This window comes from Mesoplodon densirostris, chromosome 6, assembly GCF_025265405.1.
Source record: "Mesoplodon densirostris isolate mMesDen1 chromosome 6, mMesDen1 primary haplotype, whole genome shotgun sequence".
NCBI lineage: Eukaryota > Metazoa > Chordata > Mammalia > Artiodactyla > Ziphiidae > Mesoplodon > Mesoplodon densirostris.
The window spans coordinates 17821844-17843485 of NC_082666.1; the positions used below are offsets into that span (position 1 = coordinate 17821844).

The window sequence follows — 21642 nt, forward strand, 5'->3', positions numbered from 1 at the left end:
GACATGCACAAGAGTGAATAATGCTGAGCTGAAGGCCAAGCACTGGAACAAACGACCTCTGATGATGCTTCTGACACCCTAGAATTTATAAATTCTTCATTGAGTTCTGTTTCTCATTTATCCTTGAAATAATCCAAGATTTAGGTACTAGCATTGTTGACATTTTACAGATGAGAAAATGGAGCCTCAGGGAGGTTAAATGACTTGTCCAAGGTCATCCAGCTGGAAATGGAAAAGCTGGGATTTAAACCCAAGCAAGTCACTGTCCTATAGCTTCCCTTCTGCAGTTTGGCATATTACTTGTGTATTTAGGGAAGAAGCTTCAAATCAGGTTAGAACAGGAGATCAGTTGTCCTAGGATTTGGCAGTTTTGTAGACCTCTCCTCTTTTTAGAGTCTGCACTGTTGCTTCCCCTTCCATTCCTCAAACATGCACACAGCACACACACACGCACACACTCGGACATACACACCTTAATCAGAAAGCACTCAGGAATGCCCCACAGTTCCTGAGGGTGGGAGTTCACCTGCCTGAACTGTAGTTTGTTGGTTAATCTCAGCATGACCCCAAGTAGGGGCAGGCTTGAGTCCTGCAGATAGGGCGTCCAAGAAGCACAAAGTGCGTAGCTCTGGGTCTGGGTCTTATGATTAGAATGAGGATTGCAGTTTTTAGATGGCAAGCCAGTCTAGGTTCAACATAGCTGTCCCATAATGGAACTGGAGGCCTAAAAAGGTAATGAGTTCTGTGTCATTAGAAGCATCCAAAAAGCAGTCGGAGGATCATTTGGTGGTGAATGAAACATTAGATGGAATTTCTGACCAGCTGACCTTTAAAGTGCCTTTTACCCATGAGATCCCTTAGCCCATGGAAAGGGGTGGGGAAGCCTAGGGTTGTTGTCTGGCGGGGTGGCAGGAACGGGGAAGGCCCAAGTGTTTACAACAGGGATGACTTGTGCAGGAGTACGAATTAGTGCTGAAAATGTTTCGGTGAGAAATATGGACAACGAAAGGAGCAGTAGGACCAGGTGCAAAAAGCTAGACTAGTTATAAGCTCTGTGGTCTTGGGCAAATTGCTTTACCTCTCTGAGTTGTCATTTGTACATTAATAAAGTAAGGTTAAGACTGTCTGCCTTTGGGGCTATGTTGATAAGATTCAGATAGTGGATTTGAAGTCTGATAAGGGTTACAGGAATAGAGGGGATTAAAGGAAAAAAAAGAGAGTACACATTCATCTGTTTATTTATTCAGATAGTTACCTGCAGACTGTCTGCATGACATCAGACATTGAACTCTGTGCTGGGGAGGCAAGCGGTCATTGAAAATGGTCATAGTTCTTGCTCTTATGGAGCTCACAGTTGAGTTGGGGAGGCAGATATTAATTTAACATGAACTAAAATTTAAAATGTGATAAGCACTATAAATGATGATGATGTAAACGGTTCAGTCAATAGTACAAATTGAGAATGATCCAAATATAGTGTATGAATATATGCATGTTCGAAAGTACATGTCATAGTTGGTTCCCACACTCCTTTTAACATATTCACTGGATAACCTTCCTCTGCTAAGCCACATCTAATCTATTATAACTTTTGTGGTACAGACAGTGCTACAGACATTTTAAATTGATAACACAGTTTCACATCAGGAATTAGGATGTCTAGTCCAAGATTTTAATCAAATCTCTAAGTCTGACAAGTCAGATCTCCTCTCCCTCCCCAGTGGGAATGTTAGGAGGTGGGGCCAGGTTGGCCTCCGTTCTGTTTCTCTCCCTTGCTCTTCTTCTTCCTCTCCCTCTACAGTCAAAGCAGGAGAGAGGAACGGTAAGGATTCAGAAGGTCATACTTGATACCCTTGTATCTGGCTCTGTGTTCTCGGGTCCTGGCAGGTGTTTAAAACCGACCCTCTCTCTCGGCGGGGTTGGGGGGCGTTCTGTGGTTTTTCAGTGGTCCTAGTGGCCAGGGCCTTCTCCCAAGACCTGAGACGATGTAGCATCTCTGTGGCTGGCTACTGCTGATCCCCCTCCACCCTCTGTTTCTCTGGCTGCTCACCTTGTGGAGACTCTCACCGTGGGGACCCCTCAACCTCTGTTATAACTCCTCCTGGGTAAGACTCAAAACAGATCCAGCCCGGCTCTTTCTCTTATGTGACCCACATCTGGTCCGGGGGAAATACTCAAGCATTTTTCCCACTGGCAACCTCTGGGATTTGGGGCTAATCCCTATGCTGCCTCTTCCTCCCTGCTGCCATAGGCCACTAGAACTTCTGCAGGTGGGCTATGACCCTAGTCCACTATCTTCCCCATTGCCGAGAAAACGTAGCAGTTTCTCCAAGAGGCACTCTTTTGAGGGTCCTTATCACAAAACTTGGGATTAGAAGGTATTGTGCTCTACATGACCCACCTGGGGTGCTGGGGACTCTAAACATTAGGTAATAGCTGTCTCCAAAGCAAATCTCTCCTATATCCTTCCCGTCTACTCTCTGACCTCATTTTATTTCCTTGTTCTGGCTGAGGTTTCTAGAGTTATGAAACTAGCCAGGATTCATCTCCTTTGTAAAGTCTGCGTATAGGGGCCTGGCTCTGGAATTTCAATTCTATTCTGTCTTGGTGTCTCAATAGAAATTTCAGTTCTAACATCTTGTTACAACAACAACACAGCAATAATTAAAACAAGCACAACAACACCGATAACAGCATATGGATTGAGTGCTAAACCTTTGCTAGGCACCTTATTTAATCCCTACAAGTAGTCTTTCAGGAGGGTACTATTAGCTATAAAGGGCATGCTGATGATGCTGGAGTTTGACTCTCAGGCTGAGAAGTTCAGGTTGCATAGCGCAGAAGTCCAGTCCTTGCCGATGGCATTTCAGCTGGCTACTTTCCCTTTGTTAAGGATATTTCTGTGGGTCCTTGAGTCAGGCTTCAGAGCAATTGCTTTCCTCCAAGAGGAGACAGTAACTCCGCCTAAGAAATGATCCCATTTCGGCAATTCCTGGGAGGCCATTGCTGTAATAAAGGCCATTCTTTATGATATAAAAGTCTCACCCTCTTCCCCCCACCCCCCCATCCTTAGCGTTTCTAATTTGAGCCCCTCTGGTCCCTGTGGAGTCTTTAAATGCTTCAAGTGCAAGCCTAGTGCCAAAGCAAGCCTGTCTGACTCGGGACGCAGCGCCCTGCACTGTTGCCGAATATTGAACAAACATTCACGCGGCTTTGGCTCTCCCAGAAGCCCTTAGTCTGATGCCTTTGTTTTGTTTTCTGGATGAGGGCAAGCGGTGCCATCACCTCCTGCCGAAAAGCCCTGGCTGCCCTCCCAACAAGGAGTTGTCACTTCAACTGAGGCTTTTTTTTTTTTTTTCTTTCTGGTGGCAACAAAATAATACCCAGCAGGAATTTGGGAGGAGAAAAAAGAGAGTTCAGTTGGCAGGTTCTCAAATGAATGGGTTGTAGTGTCATTGGAACTGAATTGGGCTTGAAACCAGACATGATCCTATTTTGGAAGCATTGTTCAGAGGGATGGGAAATGTGAACAGAGGATAAGTCTCTTCAAAAATGTTCTTTATCCTTGGCCTGTTAAAGACAGCCTGTTTTAACTAAACTCTCCCATCCCCTCAATGGCAAGGGCCTATGTGAGAACCTAGAGGAGGTCAGAACAACTGGCAAATTGATCAGCTATTCATCTGTCAACCTTTCAACTGAGAGAGCTAATTTTACTTTGAGAAGAGCTTACCACTTGATTACAAGCCATCAATTAATTGTCAATCCTGAAATTCACAAATCTTCACTCTTAGACTCATCAATGCTTTGATGAGATAGCACAGTGATCAGGGTATATAAATACACATGTATTCAAATATATCATTGAAAATCGTATTGAAAGCCTACTGCGTTCCAGGTAATACGTAAAGTGGATGGGAATCGGCAGAACTAACACTGTCTCTGCCCTCATGGATCTTATAGTCTGGAGACATTAACAGGTGACGCATAGAACAGGATGCTGCGAGGATCTTTAGTATGAAACCCTAATAGAGATTGGAAGCATGGGGATGGAGTTCAGGGAAGGCATTTCTGAGGACCTGGCCCCTGAACTGAGATCTGAAGGCTGCGTGGGAGTGAGGGCCAGGAGAAGGCAGGGCCAGAGGGTGGGATGGGGAAAGCGTTCTCTGCAGAGAGAAGAACACGTGCCAAGACTGAGAGAGAAAGGACAGGGTGTAGCCAAGAAACATAAAGGCCAGTGTAGCTGAAAGTAGGAGAATCAGGAGGAACAGGATGACAGATCAGACTGGAGAGGCAGACAGGTGGTCTAGTTCGCATATTACCTATTGTGCCATGCTAAGGATTTTGGTCTTCATCCTAAGAGCAGTGACGTGCCATGGAAGAGTTTTAAGCAGGAGGAGAATATAGAGTTTGCCTTTTGAAAAGATGACTTTAGCCACAGAGTGAAGTTGGATCAGAAGCAATTAGCTTTCGCAATTGTAGAATCTACAGAGGAATAATTAATGGAATGGCTAATGGTCTTCCCTGCTGTAACTCTCCTCCAGATCATAACTTAGGTATGACACAATCTTTATGAAAAGGATCGTTGTTAATGAATGCATGGGACTTAGAGGTAAATCCCTTTTTCCATTTAGGTCTCAGGTTCCTCACTTGTTAAGCCGTGGGTTTGGGCCAGATGATACCCAAGTGCCCTCATTTTGCAAAACAAGCCCTTAAATTCATCTTGAGTTCTATACTGCTATAGCATTCAGTTTTCAGCCTGGACTATGGGCTTTTAACCCCATTTTTTGAACTGATAGATTGTTTTTTAAAAAAAAGGATTTATTGGACAAAAGCAGACCAGCAAAAATCAATAGTTCATTTTGTCGTTAAATAGATAGATCTTTAACCCAATGTCTATGAATGTCTGTTTGATCAAGGGAATTCTTACTCCCAGCACCATGTTACATATTTTTCCCGATTAAATTATGGCAAGGTGCTATGAGGGATGGGGCCTCTGTGTTCTAAAAAATGAGATAACAAGAGTAGTTTAGTTTAAGTGATGAATTGGTTAACAGACAGCTGGGGTCATGTGCCGAAAGGATCCCTAAGTCATCACGTGACCTTGGAAAGTCATTTTCCTTCTTTGGGACACAGTTTCCTCTCATTTTAAATGGGAGGGTTTTACCAGATTAGACTCTTCAAAGGTATGCTTTTTCAGTAGTTTTCAAAAGATATTTTATGGAGAAAAGGTGCCCCACTCTATTTTTTCTCCTTGGAGGTTAATAATCCAAGTGTATTGACGGTCTATTGATTCCAAAGTTTTTCCTTCAACTAATCCATCCTACTGCCACATTCCTGTGTAACCTCTCTCTGAAACTCAGTTTCCCCATCTATAGCAAGGGCTATAGAGCAGAGGTTTCCAAACCTTTTCTGTAAAGGGTCATATGGTAAATATTTTAGGCTTTGTGGGCCATAGAGTCTTTGTTGCAACTACTCAATTCTGGCATTTTAGCCATACACAATATATAAACAAATGAGGGACTGTGTTCCAATAAAACTTTATTTACAAAAACAGGCAGAGGGCTGGATTTGACCCACAGACCATAGTTCAGTGAACTCTGGGTCACAGTGTGGGCTAACTGCTCTCTAATGGCCTCGCAGCTCTGACTTTCCCTGACCTTCTCCCCTGAAGGGTTATTCTCTCCCAAGTTGGAAGCCCCCCTTCTCCAAGATGTATCCCTCTGGCCTGCACTTCCAAAAGTCCTCCTCATCATCATCTTCTTTGGACATGTCTGTATATAAGACTGTCTCTGTCTCCCCAGCTGCTGAGATGCCTTCTTCACAGCTTTGTTTTGTTTATCTTAGTAACTACCCTTCTTTAATCCCTCTGAAGGATTGGTTAGCTGGAATTTGCCTTGTCTTCTTCCCCCAGAGCCTTTGATCTTGTGCTCATAAGTATTTGCTGACAGCCAGACAGAAAAGGTGGAGCCCAGATCCCAAGCCCGAGGGCCCAGAGAGTAATGAATGAAGACTGCGTTTATTTGTATTTCTAATTGGCAAAAGCCTATTTCCAGATCAACTGCATGTCACTGCACGCCCAGAGCAAAAGCAGGAGACAACCTTCTTTCTCCCAGGCCTCGGTGCCCAGGGCCCCTGTTTTCCACTGAAGCAGGAGCTTGCCCTGATTTCACCAGGCTTGGAAGAAACTGCCATCTGGACCAAGTTTTGTCCCTTAGTACAGGACCACCTTGTTTTGCCACTCAGCCTGTACATTGCACAACTTTGAGGACACCATTTACATCATCCGTGATGTAAATGGAACCCTCTGAGTTGTACAAATCACTTTTTCAAGCTTTGAGCCCTTTCTTCTTAGGAAATCTTACATCGAAGGCCAGTCTATAAAAGACATACAAGTGGAACAACTCTATTTGAAGCTGAGATGCAGGCTTAGAGTCCTGCCTGCTCAGTCTCCCTCTTGTCTTCTTCAAGCAGCTGCTGAGATGGCTGTTGGGATCCCTAGAATTCCTCAGTTGAATTTTGGAGCCTCTAGACTAGATCATAAACGTTGTTCTAACCATTCACAGTTATATAATCTCTCTCTTGATGAAGTCTCAAGTATATCCCTAGCACCATTCTAGGCACTGAATATTGGGGGGACAGGAGTGGGAGACACGGCCCCTGGTCTCCCTGAACTGATTTTATGGTTGGAGGGGTCAACAGAGGTCAAATGAGGTGAGAAAATGAGCTTAACAAGATAGGGTCTTGGGCTTCCCTGGTGGTGCAGTGGTTGAGAGACTGCCTGCCAATGCAGGGGACACGGGTTCGTGCCCCGGTCCGGGAAGATCCCACATGCCGCGGAGCGGCTAGGCCTGTGAGCCATGGCCGCTGAGCCTGCGCGTCCGGAGCCTGTGCTCCGCAACGGGAGAGGCCACAACAGTGAGAGGCCCATGTACCGCAAAAAAAAAAAAAAAAAAAAAAAAGATAGGGTCTCACAAGCAGAAATACTTATCAGAGAAGAAGGGCTGAGGAAAGGAGGAAAGACTTCCTGAAGAGGGTCACATTGGGATGGAGTCGCTGATATGTGGTAAAGATTTGGAGAGGCAGAGGGGAAGCGTAGGGCAGGGAGAGCAAAGGCACAGAGGTGTGAAATGCCACTCTTAGGGATAAAGAGGGACAGCACAGAATGGGGCATGTGTCATTCATGCACATGACAGCACACTGAGGAAAAGAAATTAGAATAAGGAGACAGATGAGCACGGAAAGAAAGGGGAAATAGTGCCTTTTCCAGACAGGTCCATCTCCTTCTGTCTCATTTACCAGTCGTAACTGTTTCAGTTGTTATTGTTAACCACACATTATAGAATTAATCACTATAGGCTCTTGGACATTCAAAGACTTTCCCAAGGCAGCAGAGCTATTATCCAGCAGAAGTGAGATTTAAACTGAAATTGACTTGACTCCAAAGCTTGTCTCTCACCCATTACATGGAACTGCATGAAAAATACAGGACTGGAAGAAGTTTTTGAAAAAAAGGTAGAATTTATACAAATTAACAGTAAACAAAAGAATTTCTTATTGGGAAAAATATGCTTGAATATTTACATCTTACAAAGGTCCTTGAAGAATCCTCTAGTCCAACCTACTGACTTTAAATATAAAGAAAGTGAGGCCCAGAGAAAGCAAAGGGTTATTTAATATAAATGATATAACAAGACACCATTCTGGTCTCTGAGCCCTCAGGTCAGTGTTCTTTCTAAAGCATCATGAAGGAACCCCTCTATCATCTTTTTTCCCTTTCCAGTGGACGACTACCTCCTTAGCACATCATAATGGGTTCAAGAGTCCGACCTTTTGAACAGTACTGAACAATACTGAACTTATATCTCTTTCTCCAGAGACCACGGAGTTGGGCAGCAAGAAGGAGCTCAAGTCCATGCCCTTCATCACCTACCTCTCAGGCCTGCTGACGGCCCAGATGCTGTCTGATGACCAGCTCATCTCAGGTGTGGAGATCCGCTGTGAGGAGAAAGGCCGCTGTCCCTCTACCTGCCACCTTTGCCGCCGACCGGGCAAGGAACAGCTGAGCCCCACACCAGTGCTCCTGGAAATCAACCGTGTGGTGCCACTTTACACTCTCATCCAGGACAATGGCACCAAAGAGGTGAGGTCCCCTGACACAGCCACTGAGTCAGATCTAAGAACCAACCCTCCTACCTCCTGCCCTTGTGGGCCCTTTGTCCATCGGGATTGTCATCATTTTCATCAGCAGCATGGTGAGGGCTAGCATTTATTGATCCCTTACCATGTTGTAAGCACGTATATAACTTGGTAACACTAGCTGCTGTAACTGACAAATTCTCAAATCTCAATGGCTTAGTACAACTGAGGTTATTTCTTGTTGTGCAGAGTCCTAAATAGAAGTTTCTGATGGATGGGTGGCTTTACTCTGAGAAGTAGTTCAGGGTCCCAGCCTGTTCCATCTTGTGCTCCATTAATCTGATGCTTCCACGGCTGCTGTGGAAGAAGAAAGAACATGGAAGATTGCACATGAGAAGTTTAAACGGGCCATGCCTGAAAATGGCAAATTATCATTTCAGCTCCTATTCTGCTAAGCTAGAATTCCACCACTGGGCACACCTGTCTGCAAATGAAGACAGGGAAATGTATTCTATCTGTTTGCCTAGGAGAAGAAGGTATGGGTTTGGTGAAAACCTAGCAGCCTCTGCCTCTGTACTATACTTGGGTTATCTCATTTAATTTACCCTCCAGATCTGTGATTTACTTATAAATATTGAGTTGATTCATATGGAATTTCTGACATTTGACCATTTTTTGTTTATAAAAATGGCAATTCCATATGGTTCATCCTTTTCTCATGCCCACTTTACAAGTGATGAAATGTAAGATGTTGAGTGATTTACTCCATGTTGGTCTGCTCCAGAGCCTACATGCTTAATCATGAAATTATGTCTCCTCTTTTTTCCTCTTTCTTTCTCTCTGACTTTCAATTATAGCATGTCAGGGCTTGAGAGGACTGTATGAATGATTTAGTTCACTGGTTTGCACACTTGGGTTCATGGAACATTTTTTCTAAATGTAGTATTCAGGACCCCCAATCCATAAAACCAGGAATAGTGATGCCACTCCTTCTGTAAGGAAGAAGGCAGATAAAGCATCTCTACTTGGTCCCCACTCCTCCCTCTGCAACAACTTCTGGATAGCCCTGGGCCTCCAAAGAAGGTAATCTGGTAGACCACTGACCAAGTCCAATAGGATGCTATGGATTATGTGCCCCTCCCAAAGCATCCTCCTGGGCTGAGTAAGTGCCAGTGCATGGTGAGTGGTCAGGTAGGGTTTCATAGGGGACAGATCAGGGATGAGAATAAGGAAGCGAGGAGAGTATCATCAGGTAGAAGACCTGAGGCAGAAAAGTGCATGGTCTCTACAAAGACCTCTAGAAATTTCCCATGGCTAAGACCAAGAGATGGAGAGAGAGCAGATATGAGGCCAGAGGGGACAGAAAGCACCTGATTATTTAGGATACTATAAGCTAGGTCCTGGAGTTTGGACACTATCTGGGGGGCAGTGACATGCTGAAGATACATGGTTAGCAGGAAGCTGATAGGATTAGATTTGTGTGGCAGAAAGAGCCCTCTGGAAACAACCCAAATGACCATCGATGGGAGAGCAGTTAAATAAGGTGTCGAATATGCATCAGAGGAACACTGTACTACAGCCAAGAGGAATGAACTATAGTGACAATATGAGATGGATGAACATAATGTTAAATGAAGGCAAGAAATCTCAAAGATATAGTTTATATAGCATGATACCCTTCCCTCTATTTTAAGTTAAAAGAGACACACAGGCCTCCCCTGGTGGCACAGTGGTAGAGAGTCCGCCTGCCGATGCAGGGGACACGGGTTCGTGCCCCGGTCCGGGAAGATCCCACATGCCGCGGAGCTGCTGGGCCCGTGAGCCATGGCCACTGAGCCTGCGTGTCCAGAGCCTGTGCTCCGCAACGGAAGAGGCCACAACAGTGAGAGGCCCGCGTACCGCAAAACAAAAACAAAAAACAAAAAAACAGACACACACACACACATACACGCATATCAAATACACTGCCTTTTAAAAATAAATACAGATGCAATAGATAGTTTAATAAAGGAATCAAGGAAATGATGAACGTAGGATTTAGGATGATGGTAATCTTGAGTCAAGCGAGGCAGGGTAATGGCACGAAGGAGCATTAGTTACATGATGGTAGTCAAGTTTCTAGCTGATGTTTGGCTGCTGGATTTGTGGGGCTTTATGAAAGCGCTAAAAGTAGCTAACCAGCTAACACTAACTGGATGAACACATAAAGCCTAACCATGCATGGTGCAGCAATGAGCCTGAGTCACGAGCCGTGCATCTCAAATCATCTAACTCTGTGCATCAGAGGTCCCCAGACCAACAACAGAAAAGCCAGGAGAGCCAAACGTGTATACATCTCCAAACCTCTGGTTTCAGGGTGAGAGTCAACTGTGGAAACGTAAGAGTGGCAGCAGGGAGACCCCTGAGGAGGCTGTTGAAGCTTCCAGTAAATACCAAGGGTCGTCTGACCAGTGCCGTGTCAGTGCAGACAAAAAAAGCAGCACATCGGTAGCTCTCCAGGGTTTGGTGAGAGAGGCTATGAATATCCCTATTTACGGCTCTTTCTGGGCCACACTTTCCTCATCTTTGAGGTGGTTCGATACTAGCTAAGTCACAGGACTTTTTTTTTTTTTTTTTTTGGTAATTTATTTTTATTTTTTATTTTTGGCTGCATTTGGTCTTTGTTGCTGTGTGCGGGCTTTCTCTAGTTGTAGCCAGTGGAGGCTACTCTCTGTTGCACCGTGCAGGCTTCTCACTTTGGTGGCTTCTCTTGTTATGGAGCACGGGCTCTAGGCACATGGGCTTCAATAGTTGTGGCTTGCAGGCTCTAGAGCACAGGCTCAGTAGCTGTGGTACACGGGCTTAGTTGCTCTGTGACATGTGGGATCTTTCTGGACCAGATCTCGAACCCATGTTCCCTGTACTGGCAGGCGGATTCTTAACCACTGGGAAGCCCCAAGTCACAGGACTTTTATGATGTGTTCTTGGCACGTGTGGTGGCAAGACGAGCGCTGGTTCCTTTCCTCTTTGCTTAGGAGTCAGGTTCCCCATGTCCAGATGCTACGCCAGCTTCCCTCAGCATCGTCAGTTCTGGAAATGGGTCTTCCTGAGGCTGATCCACGTTCTCTCAAACAGAGAAGCCCAGGAGTGTGAAAGCGGTCACTAGATGTCACTGTTCTCCTTATGTGGCGTCTGCTGCTTTTGAAGCACGAGTCCTTCCTTCGTTAATTCAGTGTTTTTGAGCACCTACTATTTGCCATGTATGGTGTCACGCCCCAAGAAGTGAAGAGTGGGACAAATGGACACAAATGGGCATGGTCTTTATCTTCACGGAGTTTACAGACTTGTGGAGAAGACAGATATTATTGGAACACTCCCACCAAAAAAGTGAGAACAAACTGTGCTGAGTACCCAGAGAAGTCCAGGCCTTTGGGTTAAAGTCGGGTGACCGAGGGCTCTGTGGGATCAAAGAAGGCTTCTTTAGGGAAATGACATTGGAATTAGTTCTTGGGGGTCGGGTGCCTAAAGTGCAAGTGGAGGACTGGATTTGGAGGAGAGGAGGGGCCTGAGATCATTCCAGGTCGAAGGCCTAGCTCCTGCAGAGACCTGCAGGGTGTGCAAACGTGGCCCGCTTCCCTGAGGCCGGCATGGGGAGCTCCATGGACAATGCCGAGGAGAGACGGCGGCCAGGCTGGCTGAGCTCTGAAGGCTCTGGTGATGAGGAGTTTGGCCCCTGATAGCAGGGAGCATAGAGGCATTAGAGCAGACAGGTAGGTGCTGTCTTCCCAGCTCCAAGCTCCTCTCCTCTAAGTTATACCTGCAAAGGAACCTTAGAGCTGCTTGATTAGTTCCTTCTCTCCCTCCCCAACCCCCTAAGACAGGCCTGTTTAGAGTTCCACAGCAGCCTAGGGGCTGCTGTGCATTAGGCCTTTTCAAAGGAGCCAGGCTGTGGTAGGAGTGGGTAAGACAGGCCCAGTGCAGGTCTGGAAACGATCCTGGAGGAGGGGAGCATGGCCCCCGAGAGAGGCTGGTGTGATGAGAAAGCAGCCCCTTTCACCTTGGCCATCATTTGTTCCCCTGCCTCTTCCCCAAACCCCCATCCCTTCTCCCAAGGCTTCTCCATCTCTCTGCGTTTCTTTGCAGTCAGAGGCAGGGGCCACATGGGTCAAACATAAAAGGGCCTTGGCCTGGACTCTGACACTGAATCATAGCGAGGCTGGGGCAAGTCCTTTTTCCTCCCTGGGCCTCTCTTTTCCTACCTGGAAAAGCAGAGAGGTTGGGTGAGTTTCTTTCTGAGTTTCCTACAAGAGACTTTGTCAAAGTGGAATCAGCTAGTGCAAGATCTGTGCTCCACTCAGGTTGAGTTGGGATCCTGCCTCAATCCCCTACTCCTGTGGAGTGTTGCTGAATGACCTCTCTAAACCTCAGTTTTTATGTCTATAAAATGGACTCTTGTGATCCCTACTTCATGGGGATCAGATGATAATGAATGTATAGTATCTGGCATGTAGCCTGTAATGGGCTTACGTTTCCTATGATGATGATAAAAAGAATGTTTGTCTAAACTGATTCCTTCCTTTTTCTGTGCTTCCTTTGGTATCTCCTCTTCTAGGTAGCACTCGATAACTTTGCAGATGCCCAAAGTGCTAGGGACGTGACGTTCAGAGTAGGGTCTGCATTTTGTATGCAAGAGATTAACCTAAAAGGGCAGATCACAAATGGAAGGATTTCAGGAGCATTTTTCTCACTTTATAAATATTACTGGAACTTGTACTTTATAGGAAAGGATACCATAGGTGGAATTACACATGAGCCAAAGGATTTCCTTCTGTAGACCTTCCAAAGCAGAATGGAACCATTCTTCTGTGTGAGAACACCTGTCTCCTTGAGTTATTTGAGATGCTAAGTCAACTGCTGAGTCCCATTATATGGCATGGTCAGGAAGTATCAGAGAGGGCGTGTGACTTGCCTGAGGTTTGTGGGGCTGTTCAGGCCTCTGATTCTGGGCAAGGGCCAGGGTGTGCTCTTCATAGCCTTGGGGACCATTGGACACTAGCTCCTTTGGTGGTTGGGATATCCTTGGGTCCATCTCCTTGAATGCATGCGAAAGGATGATGCCTTCTGCCTCAGCTGGAAAGGAGCCTTTCATTACACTTTGTGCTGTGGTTCTGAATAAGCAAAGCAGGAGAAAAGTCTTAATGATGGATAATTTGATTAATGCATCAATCTTTTCCCTCCACCTGTTAAATGACCCTTACACAGCCCAAAGCCACAGAGCTTAGCTAAGCACAACTAGTGCTTACATGTACAAGACTGTGTGTGGCTATTAACTTAGCCTTTGGGTGAATAAGAAGAAGCTCCAAATGCAGGAGAAAACATTGTGTCATGGTGAAGAGCCAGATTGCGCTGGATTTGAGTCCCATCTCTCCCGTTGATCGTCTGGGTGACCTTTCATTTGACTCATTTATAAAGTAGACATTACAGTATCTACCCCTATCCATTTTGGGGTTGGTAGTTTTCTTTGGAAGAGCTGGGACACCTGGAATCTGTACAAGGTTCTGTCCTTGATTGTTAAATGGCATTGGGCGTGGATACTTCTACTGTCTTGGTCTGTTTCCTTATCTGTATGACAAAAAGTGTGGGCTAACTTTATCCCACAGTCCCTTTTGACAGATCTAGGGTCAGATTTAGGTTCTGCCCTGAAAATAAGGGAAATATTTTGATGTTGGATGAGGTACCTTGTGACCTGCAATTTATTTTCCATCCAAAGATATTACCAATTTTACTCCTTAAGTTAATATTGGGAAGAGAAAGATTCACATATCTTGTACTCCATCCCAATGACACAGCATTTATGAGTAGAGATGGGTAGTAAAATCATACCCTCTGTATTTTACAAATAGTAAAACTGAGACCTGGAGACAGGAATGACTTGCTTTAGGGCACACAGCCAAGTCTGAATTTGAAGTAGTCAGCCATGGCTTCTGACCTTGGCGATGTCTTTTGTCTCTCTCAGACTCAGTATCCTCATCTGCGAAATGGTGGTCACTTTCCCCATAGGGCTCTCATGTAGAAAAATTAAGAGACTGTTTGCTGGTGTTTTGAAGACTATAAAGTACTCTGTAGATCTGGATGCTTTTTTTTTTTTTTTTTTTCCTATTGCTCGAGTCCCCTGAATTCCAATAATGTGATATATATTTTTTTCTTTCCATGCTGCCCTAGGAAGAACCATGTGTAATTTTGGTCTTGTTGTGGTTTTCTAATATTCTAGCAGATCCTTTCCCTCTGCCAGAAAGATTTGTTTGCTCAATTTACACTTCTTGGCTCAAACTGAGAAGAGAATTCCCAATGACTGCTCTTTGAAAAGAAATTAACAGCCAAGATCATCCCCCCGCCCCATTATTTCCACCACAGCCTTGCCTACCACTGTGACCACTACCCTTATCATAACCACCATCACCACTGCTGCAACAGCATCACCACCACCACCTCTCCTTGGGTTTGTGTAGATACTGTGTGAGGAAAGATAATACAGAGGGAGACACGACACAGACTGTACCTTCAAGGACCTCACAGTCTAGGGGATGAGGCAGAAGAGCCCCATAAGTAACTAATTGCTTACACATGCTACATTAATTCATGACTTATTTTCAAACAATACAATAGACATTCCAACAGTGTTAGAAAAGAGGGAGAAAGAAACTCTGGTCGGGGGGAGGTAAATCTGGAAAAGGTTCTTGCAGCAGGGAAGGTGGATGTGTACAGATGGTGGATATAGCTTGAGACTACTCTGTTGATGATGAAGATAATCCTAGGTACCAGATGTACATTATATGCCAAAAACTGCCAAGGGCTTTCTGTGCTTTATCTCATTCAATCATCCAAGAACTTCTGAGGGGAATATTATCATCATCCCTATTTAATAGATGAGGAGACTGAGGTTCAGAGAAGCTTGAACCCAAGTCTGTGAGATTCTGAAGCTAACCTAGGCCTGAGTTGGAAAACTCTGGCCCACAGGTGACATCCAGCCTGTCATCTGTTTTTATAAAGAAAGTTTGTGAAACACCGCCACACTCATGTGTCTACACATCTCTATGTCTGCTTTCCTGCCATGATGGCTCAGTTGAGCAGTTGCCCCAGAAGACAGTAGGACACGCAAAGCCAAAAATATTTACTGTAGTCCTCTGAAAAAAAAATTGACAAACCTTGGTCTAGACTAAGGTATATTGGAAAAGGAGAGGAAAGAAAGTTATGTCAAATGCTGTGTGACAGACATTTAGAGTAGAAGGAAAAAACCCAACAAGCATTGATTGCCAACTCTATGCCTGGCATTTTTAAAGTGCCTTGTGTGTATTCGTATGTGTTCTCTCACTCTATCCCCTGGCACATGTGCATTATGCCCATTTCACAAATTAAAAAAAAAAAATCTGAGGCCTTAGGTAAATAATTCATCTAACATCACACAGCTAGTGACTCTGACCCAGGAAGTCTGTGTCCAAAATGTATGTTTAGTCAATCATTCTTACTACAGGTGTGGAAAATTTGGGAGAGATAAAACGAGAAGCGATGTGCAGAAAACTGGGTTGCAGAAGCTTTGAACGTTGTGCTGAGGGACTGGGGTACCATGTGAACTATAGGGAACTCTTGAAGATTGGGGGTCAAGGGAAAGCCATAACCAGATGTGCATTTTTGGATAATAACTACATCATCAACAGTGGAAGGGTGAATTGTAGGGACCAGGGCTGGTTTTATGTCAAGGGTTATTAATTTCAGGTCCGCAGATCATTGATTTTGAAGGGTTGTTGGATCTCCATCGCCAGAAAGTTTATGCAGAATTATATATTATTGCATTTTTCTTCTGGGGGAAAAGATACATGGCATCAGCAAATTTTCTAAATGTTTTTGACCCAAACGTTGTAGAACGCTGAGAGAAGAGGACCAGTTAGTTGGGGTGTCCACTGCAGAAGTCCATATATGGGATGTCTGGGAGGGTGGGGACTCCATTCAAATAATTTTAACAAATATTTATTAAGGGTCTCCCATGGGCTAGGCACTGTTCTGGGCTTTCGGAATACATCAGGGAGAAAAACAGGGATATATTTCAACCATCTGGAGACTTAATTTCTACTGGAGTGTATGTGGGAGATATAAAGTAAACAATAAGAATAGTGAAAAGTATAGTATATTAAAAGGCAAAGGGGAGGGGAAGTAAAGCAGAATAAGATGTCAGGAGTGTGTAGTGGAGTGTGGAGACTTGGATCTCAGAATGTCACAAAGTCAGTCAGGGTCACTTAGGTTGAGAATGGGGGAAGTGTTATTTAAAAAATGCAGATTCCTGGCTTCCTCCTACTTATTTTGTTTCTCTAGAGGAGTAAGGCTGAGATTTTTATTTTCACAGGCTTCCCAGGTGATTCTGATGCACACTGAGCTTGAGAACCACTACTCAAAACCATGGTTCATATGTCTTTCTCATTCTGATATTCCTTCAGGGAATTCCTTGCTTAGGGATTAAGAAAGGCAAGTACTTATAATCTGGAGTAAATCTCTGCTATTGTGGGCCACTTCCTCTCCATCGGTGCATTATGAGAAGGAGGTGAACTGGCCAGGAACCAGGCTGTCAGGCAGTTCTTGGCAAGAGGGAAGATCAAAGAAAAGAGGGGGATATAATCCACATATTACTCAACACGCTCATGGTCAATTACAGAAGAGGAACTTAATGCTTGGCTTGTCTGCTTGCAAAACTGGAAAACATAGCTATTTCATGAGAAAACTACCAGATTCAGTAAGATATGCAAGACAAACAGACTTAGCGAATGCAAGCATTTTTGCGTGTCAGAGTGTAGAGCTTTTTTTTCCCCCATGGGACATTGAATTCAGTTAGCAAATGTAATAAAAAAGAGAATCACAGGATGTCTTTTCCTGGTACTTTTAAGAACAACCACTTACCGAGCACTTCAATTGTGCCAGGAGCTCAGCTCAAACACTTTGTGTACTTAGTTCACTGAACTCTCTGATCAACCCCACACGATGGGCGCTATTATTATCTTTCTTTTCCCCTTGGGAAAAATTGAGGCACAGAGAAGTTAGATCACTTGTCCCAAGATCCTATAAATAAGAACTGGTGGAGCCAGGGTGTGATCTGAGCAGTTCTGTTTTTTCTCATTTTGCTGTAGTCTCTCTCTTAGCTACTTTCCTTCAACTTTTTCATCAAGTGTAAAAAAAAATGCACGTCTAATGTCTACTGAAGACACTATCATTGCCTAATATTACCTTCTCCTGCCACTGTGTCTTCATTTCTTTCACTCAGTGGCCGAAAGATTTGAAAGAATAGACTACCTCTGCTGTCTACACTGATTCACCCCCATTCATTCCAGGGCTGGCTCCTTCCACCCAGTGGAAATACAGTAGCTTCTCCTCGTTTGTGACCCACGCAGACACCACCTTTGCCATCAATGACTTTACCTGTCTTTTGATAGGCACCTTTTGATTTCCATCTCAGTTCTTGGAGTCTGGAAACCAGCGAGACGTCCTTGATAACTCTTTGTCCTTCCTCCTGCGCTCACTCCCCACCCCCCACCCCCCCAAACTATAGCTCATTAACAAACCTTGTAGAATTTTCTTCTTAGGCATTTCTCAACTATGTCCACTTTTACCCATTTTGGTCCAAGTCTTGGCTGAACAGTTGCAGTAGCTTCCTAACTGGCTAACAATGACCCTCACCTGCTTTAATTCATTTTCTTCCTGGTAACCAGAGTGATATTTTCAAAGTTAAAACTTGCTCACATCACTTTTCCAATGAAAACCCTTAACTGGCCTCCAGCTGCTCTCGGGATCCAGACCCAGGTGCTTACCGTGGCCTACAAGGGGCTGCCCTTCTAACTTCTTAAAACTCCTGATCTTCCACTTTCTGGAACTGTGCTTTGTGATGCCAAAGAGCCTTGGTACATGCTGTTCCCTCTACTTGGAATGTGTTTTACCCTCCCCCTCCTTTCTTCTTTCCACTGACTTGACTGCTATTCATCCACCAGATTGCTGAGGCTTCTAGATTTGATAAGATCCCCCTGTTTGTTTATTTGTTTACTTTCTTGAGGCTTTTTATCTCCCTTTCATAGCAGTTATCATAATTTCTAATTATACTTTTATGTATGTTTTCTAATTGTTTGATTAATGTCTGTATCTCCTCCTCCTCCACATTTTATTATTTTGTCTTATCATGACAACATTGCTAATGCAGAGGGAAGAGCAGATAAACTCAGGAATGAAGGCGTCGAGTCCAACCCTGGTCTACTTCTTGATTCCTTTCTGCCCCACCTCACAAATGTTACAGAGCCTGTGTTTGAACATTCCCAGTAACAGCTTGCTCAGTGACCCCTAAGCATCCTGTTTCCCTCACTTCTGGAATATCCATTCTGATATTGAGTCCAAATATTTTCCTGTACATTAAGAGGTAAACTCCATAAGACCAGGGTCTGGACAAACTTTTGTTCGGCATTGCACCAATAGCTTCTACTATAGTGTCTGACACATAGTAGAAGTTCAATAAATATATTTTTTCATGAGAATAAGTAAATGAACGTGTGAAAAATGAATGACCACCTTGCATCAGCATGCTTGCGTGGTGCTTTCACATACACTAACTCCCTTAATTCTTTCATTAGTCCTATGAAAGTAGCAGTGTTTATTTTCACTTTACAGATTAGGAAACTGAGGCTCACAAAGAGTGGGTACCACCCTCTGAAGCCCCACAGGGCTACCAAATGTCAGAGCTGGGGCTGGAGTCCCTTTTCCAGCTGTCCCACAAGCACTCATCCGTCATACAACCATCATTTATCTGGGTGAGTGTCGTGCAAAGCAGCCAGGGTAGTGCTGGGTTTGCAGGAACAGAGCAAGCTGCAGGCCCCATCCCTGTTGGAGCTTATTCCTGTTCAGAGGGGGCTCTTCTTGGGTCATTAGGCAACTTCAGTCAGCAGTGATGCTAAGGGCGTAGAGAGAATTCACCAACAATTCAACTCTCTCTGCCTATTTCTCTCTAATCTTAGGAGAAAAAAAAAAAGTCATTCCAGATGTGCCTTCCAACTCACCAGGCAGATGCGGTTGAAAGCAGCCTGAGTTTGTACCATTACACAGTGGGTAAATCTGTGCAGAGCCTTCTCTGGTCAACAGAGTCATGTCATTCCTTGAATTTCTGAGCAGAAGGGTCCCAGACCATAAATTTAAGTCCCGAGAAGAGGAGAAACCCTCAAGTAATTAGCTTCTTCTTGAACTATATGTTTCTTTTCTTTTTTAGCTTCATCTCCAAATTTTCCCACTTGGGGGAGCATTGTCAAATTCCTGGAATTTCTGCTACCTAACTCCAAACCAATTTAGTTTAGAAAAGTATAGCGTGTACAAAGCTAAAGTGACTAGTATAATGAACCTCCATGTACGTGTCATCTTCTAGTTTCAATAATAATCAACTTACTGCAGGCCTGCATCACTGGCTCTGTCCCCTTAAACATGATATGATTTGATATGTAAATGTTAAAGTGCGTATTTCTAAAATATAAGGACGCAAAAAATATCAATATCATCGCCTTGCTTTCCAAACTAACAGTTCCTCCACACCATCAAATATCTAGTCATTGTTCACGTTTACTAGCTTGTCTTATATTTTTGGTACCCGTTTGTTTGTTCAGACTGGGATGTAAATAAGATTCAAACGTTATGATTGGCCGATAATTAAGTCTCCTTTCATCGATAGGTTTCTTCCTCCAACTCTTTTTATTCCTTGTGATATTTTATCAAGAAAACTGGGTATAGGGGCTTCCCTGGTGGCGCAGTGGTTGAGAGTCCGCCTGCCGATGCAGGGGACACGGGTTCATGCTCCGGTCCGGGAAGGTCCCACATGCCGTGGAGCGGCTGGGCCCGTGAGCCATGGCCGCTGAGCCTGCACGTCCGGAGCCTGTGCTCCGCAATGGGAGAGACCACAACAGTGAGAGGCCTGCGTACTGCAAAAAAAAAAAAAGAAAAAAAGTAAAAAAAGAAAACTGGGTATAGTTCCCAGGGGATTTTGCTCATTGCAGCCCCATGGTATTATTTAGCATGTTCCTCTAGCCCTGTACTCCTTGTAAGTTGGTAGTTAGGTCTAGAGGCTCGACCAGGCTTGATGTATTTGGCAGTCCACCACAGCCAGTATTGATAGACTTGTAGACCAAAGTGATCTAAAAGAACAGTTTTGTCTTTGATGCCGGTCAAATCTGCCATCAAGTCCTGGCTGTTCCCTTTCTCCTCTGTGACTTTTGGCAAGGGATTCTGAGCCTTAGTTCCCTCAGATGTGTTGTGGGGTTAATAATAATAATACCTAATTTCTGAGGTTATTGTATTAAATGAGATGGGCATCTAACATGCTTAGCCTTGTGCCTGGTGCATAGCAAGTGCTGAGTATAGACAAGCTCTTGTCTTGCTTCTCCTCCCTCCCCGTTCTTCCCCTTGTCCCTCCTCCTCCATCTCTCCCACGTTTCATTATTATATTTTATGATCAAAACAGTGTGTGTGAGAAAGAAAGAGAAGACAGACTCAGAATGGAAGAGATTATCCAGGCATCTAGTCCAGCCCTAGTCTGTTGCTTGATTCTTTTCACCCATACCCTGCAGGAGCCTGTGTTGGATACTCCCAGGAACAGCTTGCTCAGTGATCCCTAAGCAGCCTGTTCTCTCACTACTAGAATATCTTTCTTTATATTGAGTCAAATTATTTTCCTGTACATGCCCTGTCTTGGTTGTTTCCAGTTCCATCCATCAACACTGTACTGAGATGAACTTCCCTATTGACTTACCAGACAGAACATATGTTTTGGAATCAGAGATGAGGATTCGAATACCAGCTTTGCTACAAAATTTCTTTGTGCCTTTGGTCACAGTACTTAATTTTTTAAGCTTCTTTTTTTCTTTTCTTCCGGTAATCATCCCCAGTTCCTGTAATTGTTTTTCATCACGAGTCTGTTTCTTATCTCAGACTCAGTCTTATCCCAGCCATTCTGAGTATTAGCCTCTGAAAGAACTCAGTATGCCTATGTCCTTCTTTTTTTTTTTTGTGGTACGTGGGCCTCTCACTGTTGTGGCCTCTCCCGTTGCGGAGCACAGGCTCCGGACGCGCAGGCTCAGCGGCCATGGCTCACGGGCCCAGCCGCTCCGCGGCATGTGGGATCTTCCCGGACCGGGGCACGAACCCGTGTCCCCTGCATCGGCAGGCAGACTCTCAACCACCGCGCCACCAGGGAAGCCCTGCCTATGTCCTTCTCGATGTACGCTTTATGAAGAAAGAAGTTAGAATACACAGAGACTGCTTTACTTGCCTGCAGAATTAAGGGTAAAATCCAAGTTTCTTGCTTCCAGACTTTTGGATCTGCCCTGGGTCACAATAGCTTCTATCTTTACTGTCAGGCTCATAGTATTCAAAACATAATTTTTGGCTCGCTAAAGGAAACGGGAGCTCAGAGGGAAAATCTTGTATTGGTGTCACAAGCCAGTAGTTATGGAACCAGAATTT

General features: G+C 44.5%; 1 protein-coding gene across 4 annotated transcripts in view; it reads left to right on the forward strand.

Annotated features, from left to right (window-relative positions):
* The window catches only part of ASTN2 (astrotactin 2), a 927905-nt gene that overhangs the window by 723544 nt on the left and 182719 nt on the right, over positions 1–21642 (forward strand). For all 4 annotated transcript variants that reach the window (XM_060101146.1, XM_060101145.1, XM_060101147.1 and 1 more), the window contains one exon: positions 7875–8140. In XM_060101146.1, the coding sequence (XP_059957129.1) occupies positions 7875–8140 (266 nt within the window). The remainder of the gene's footprint in view (positions 1–7874; positions 8141–21642) is intronic.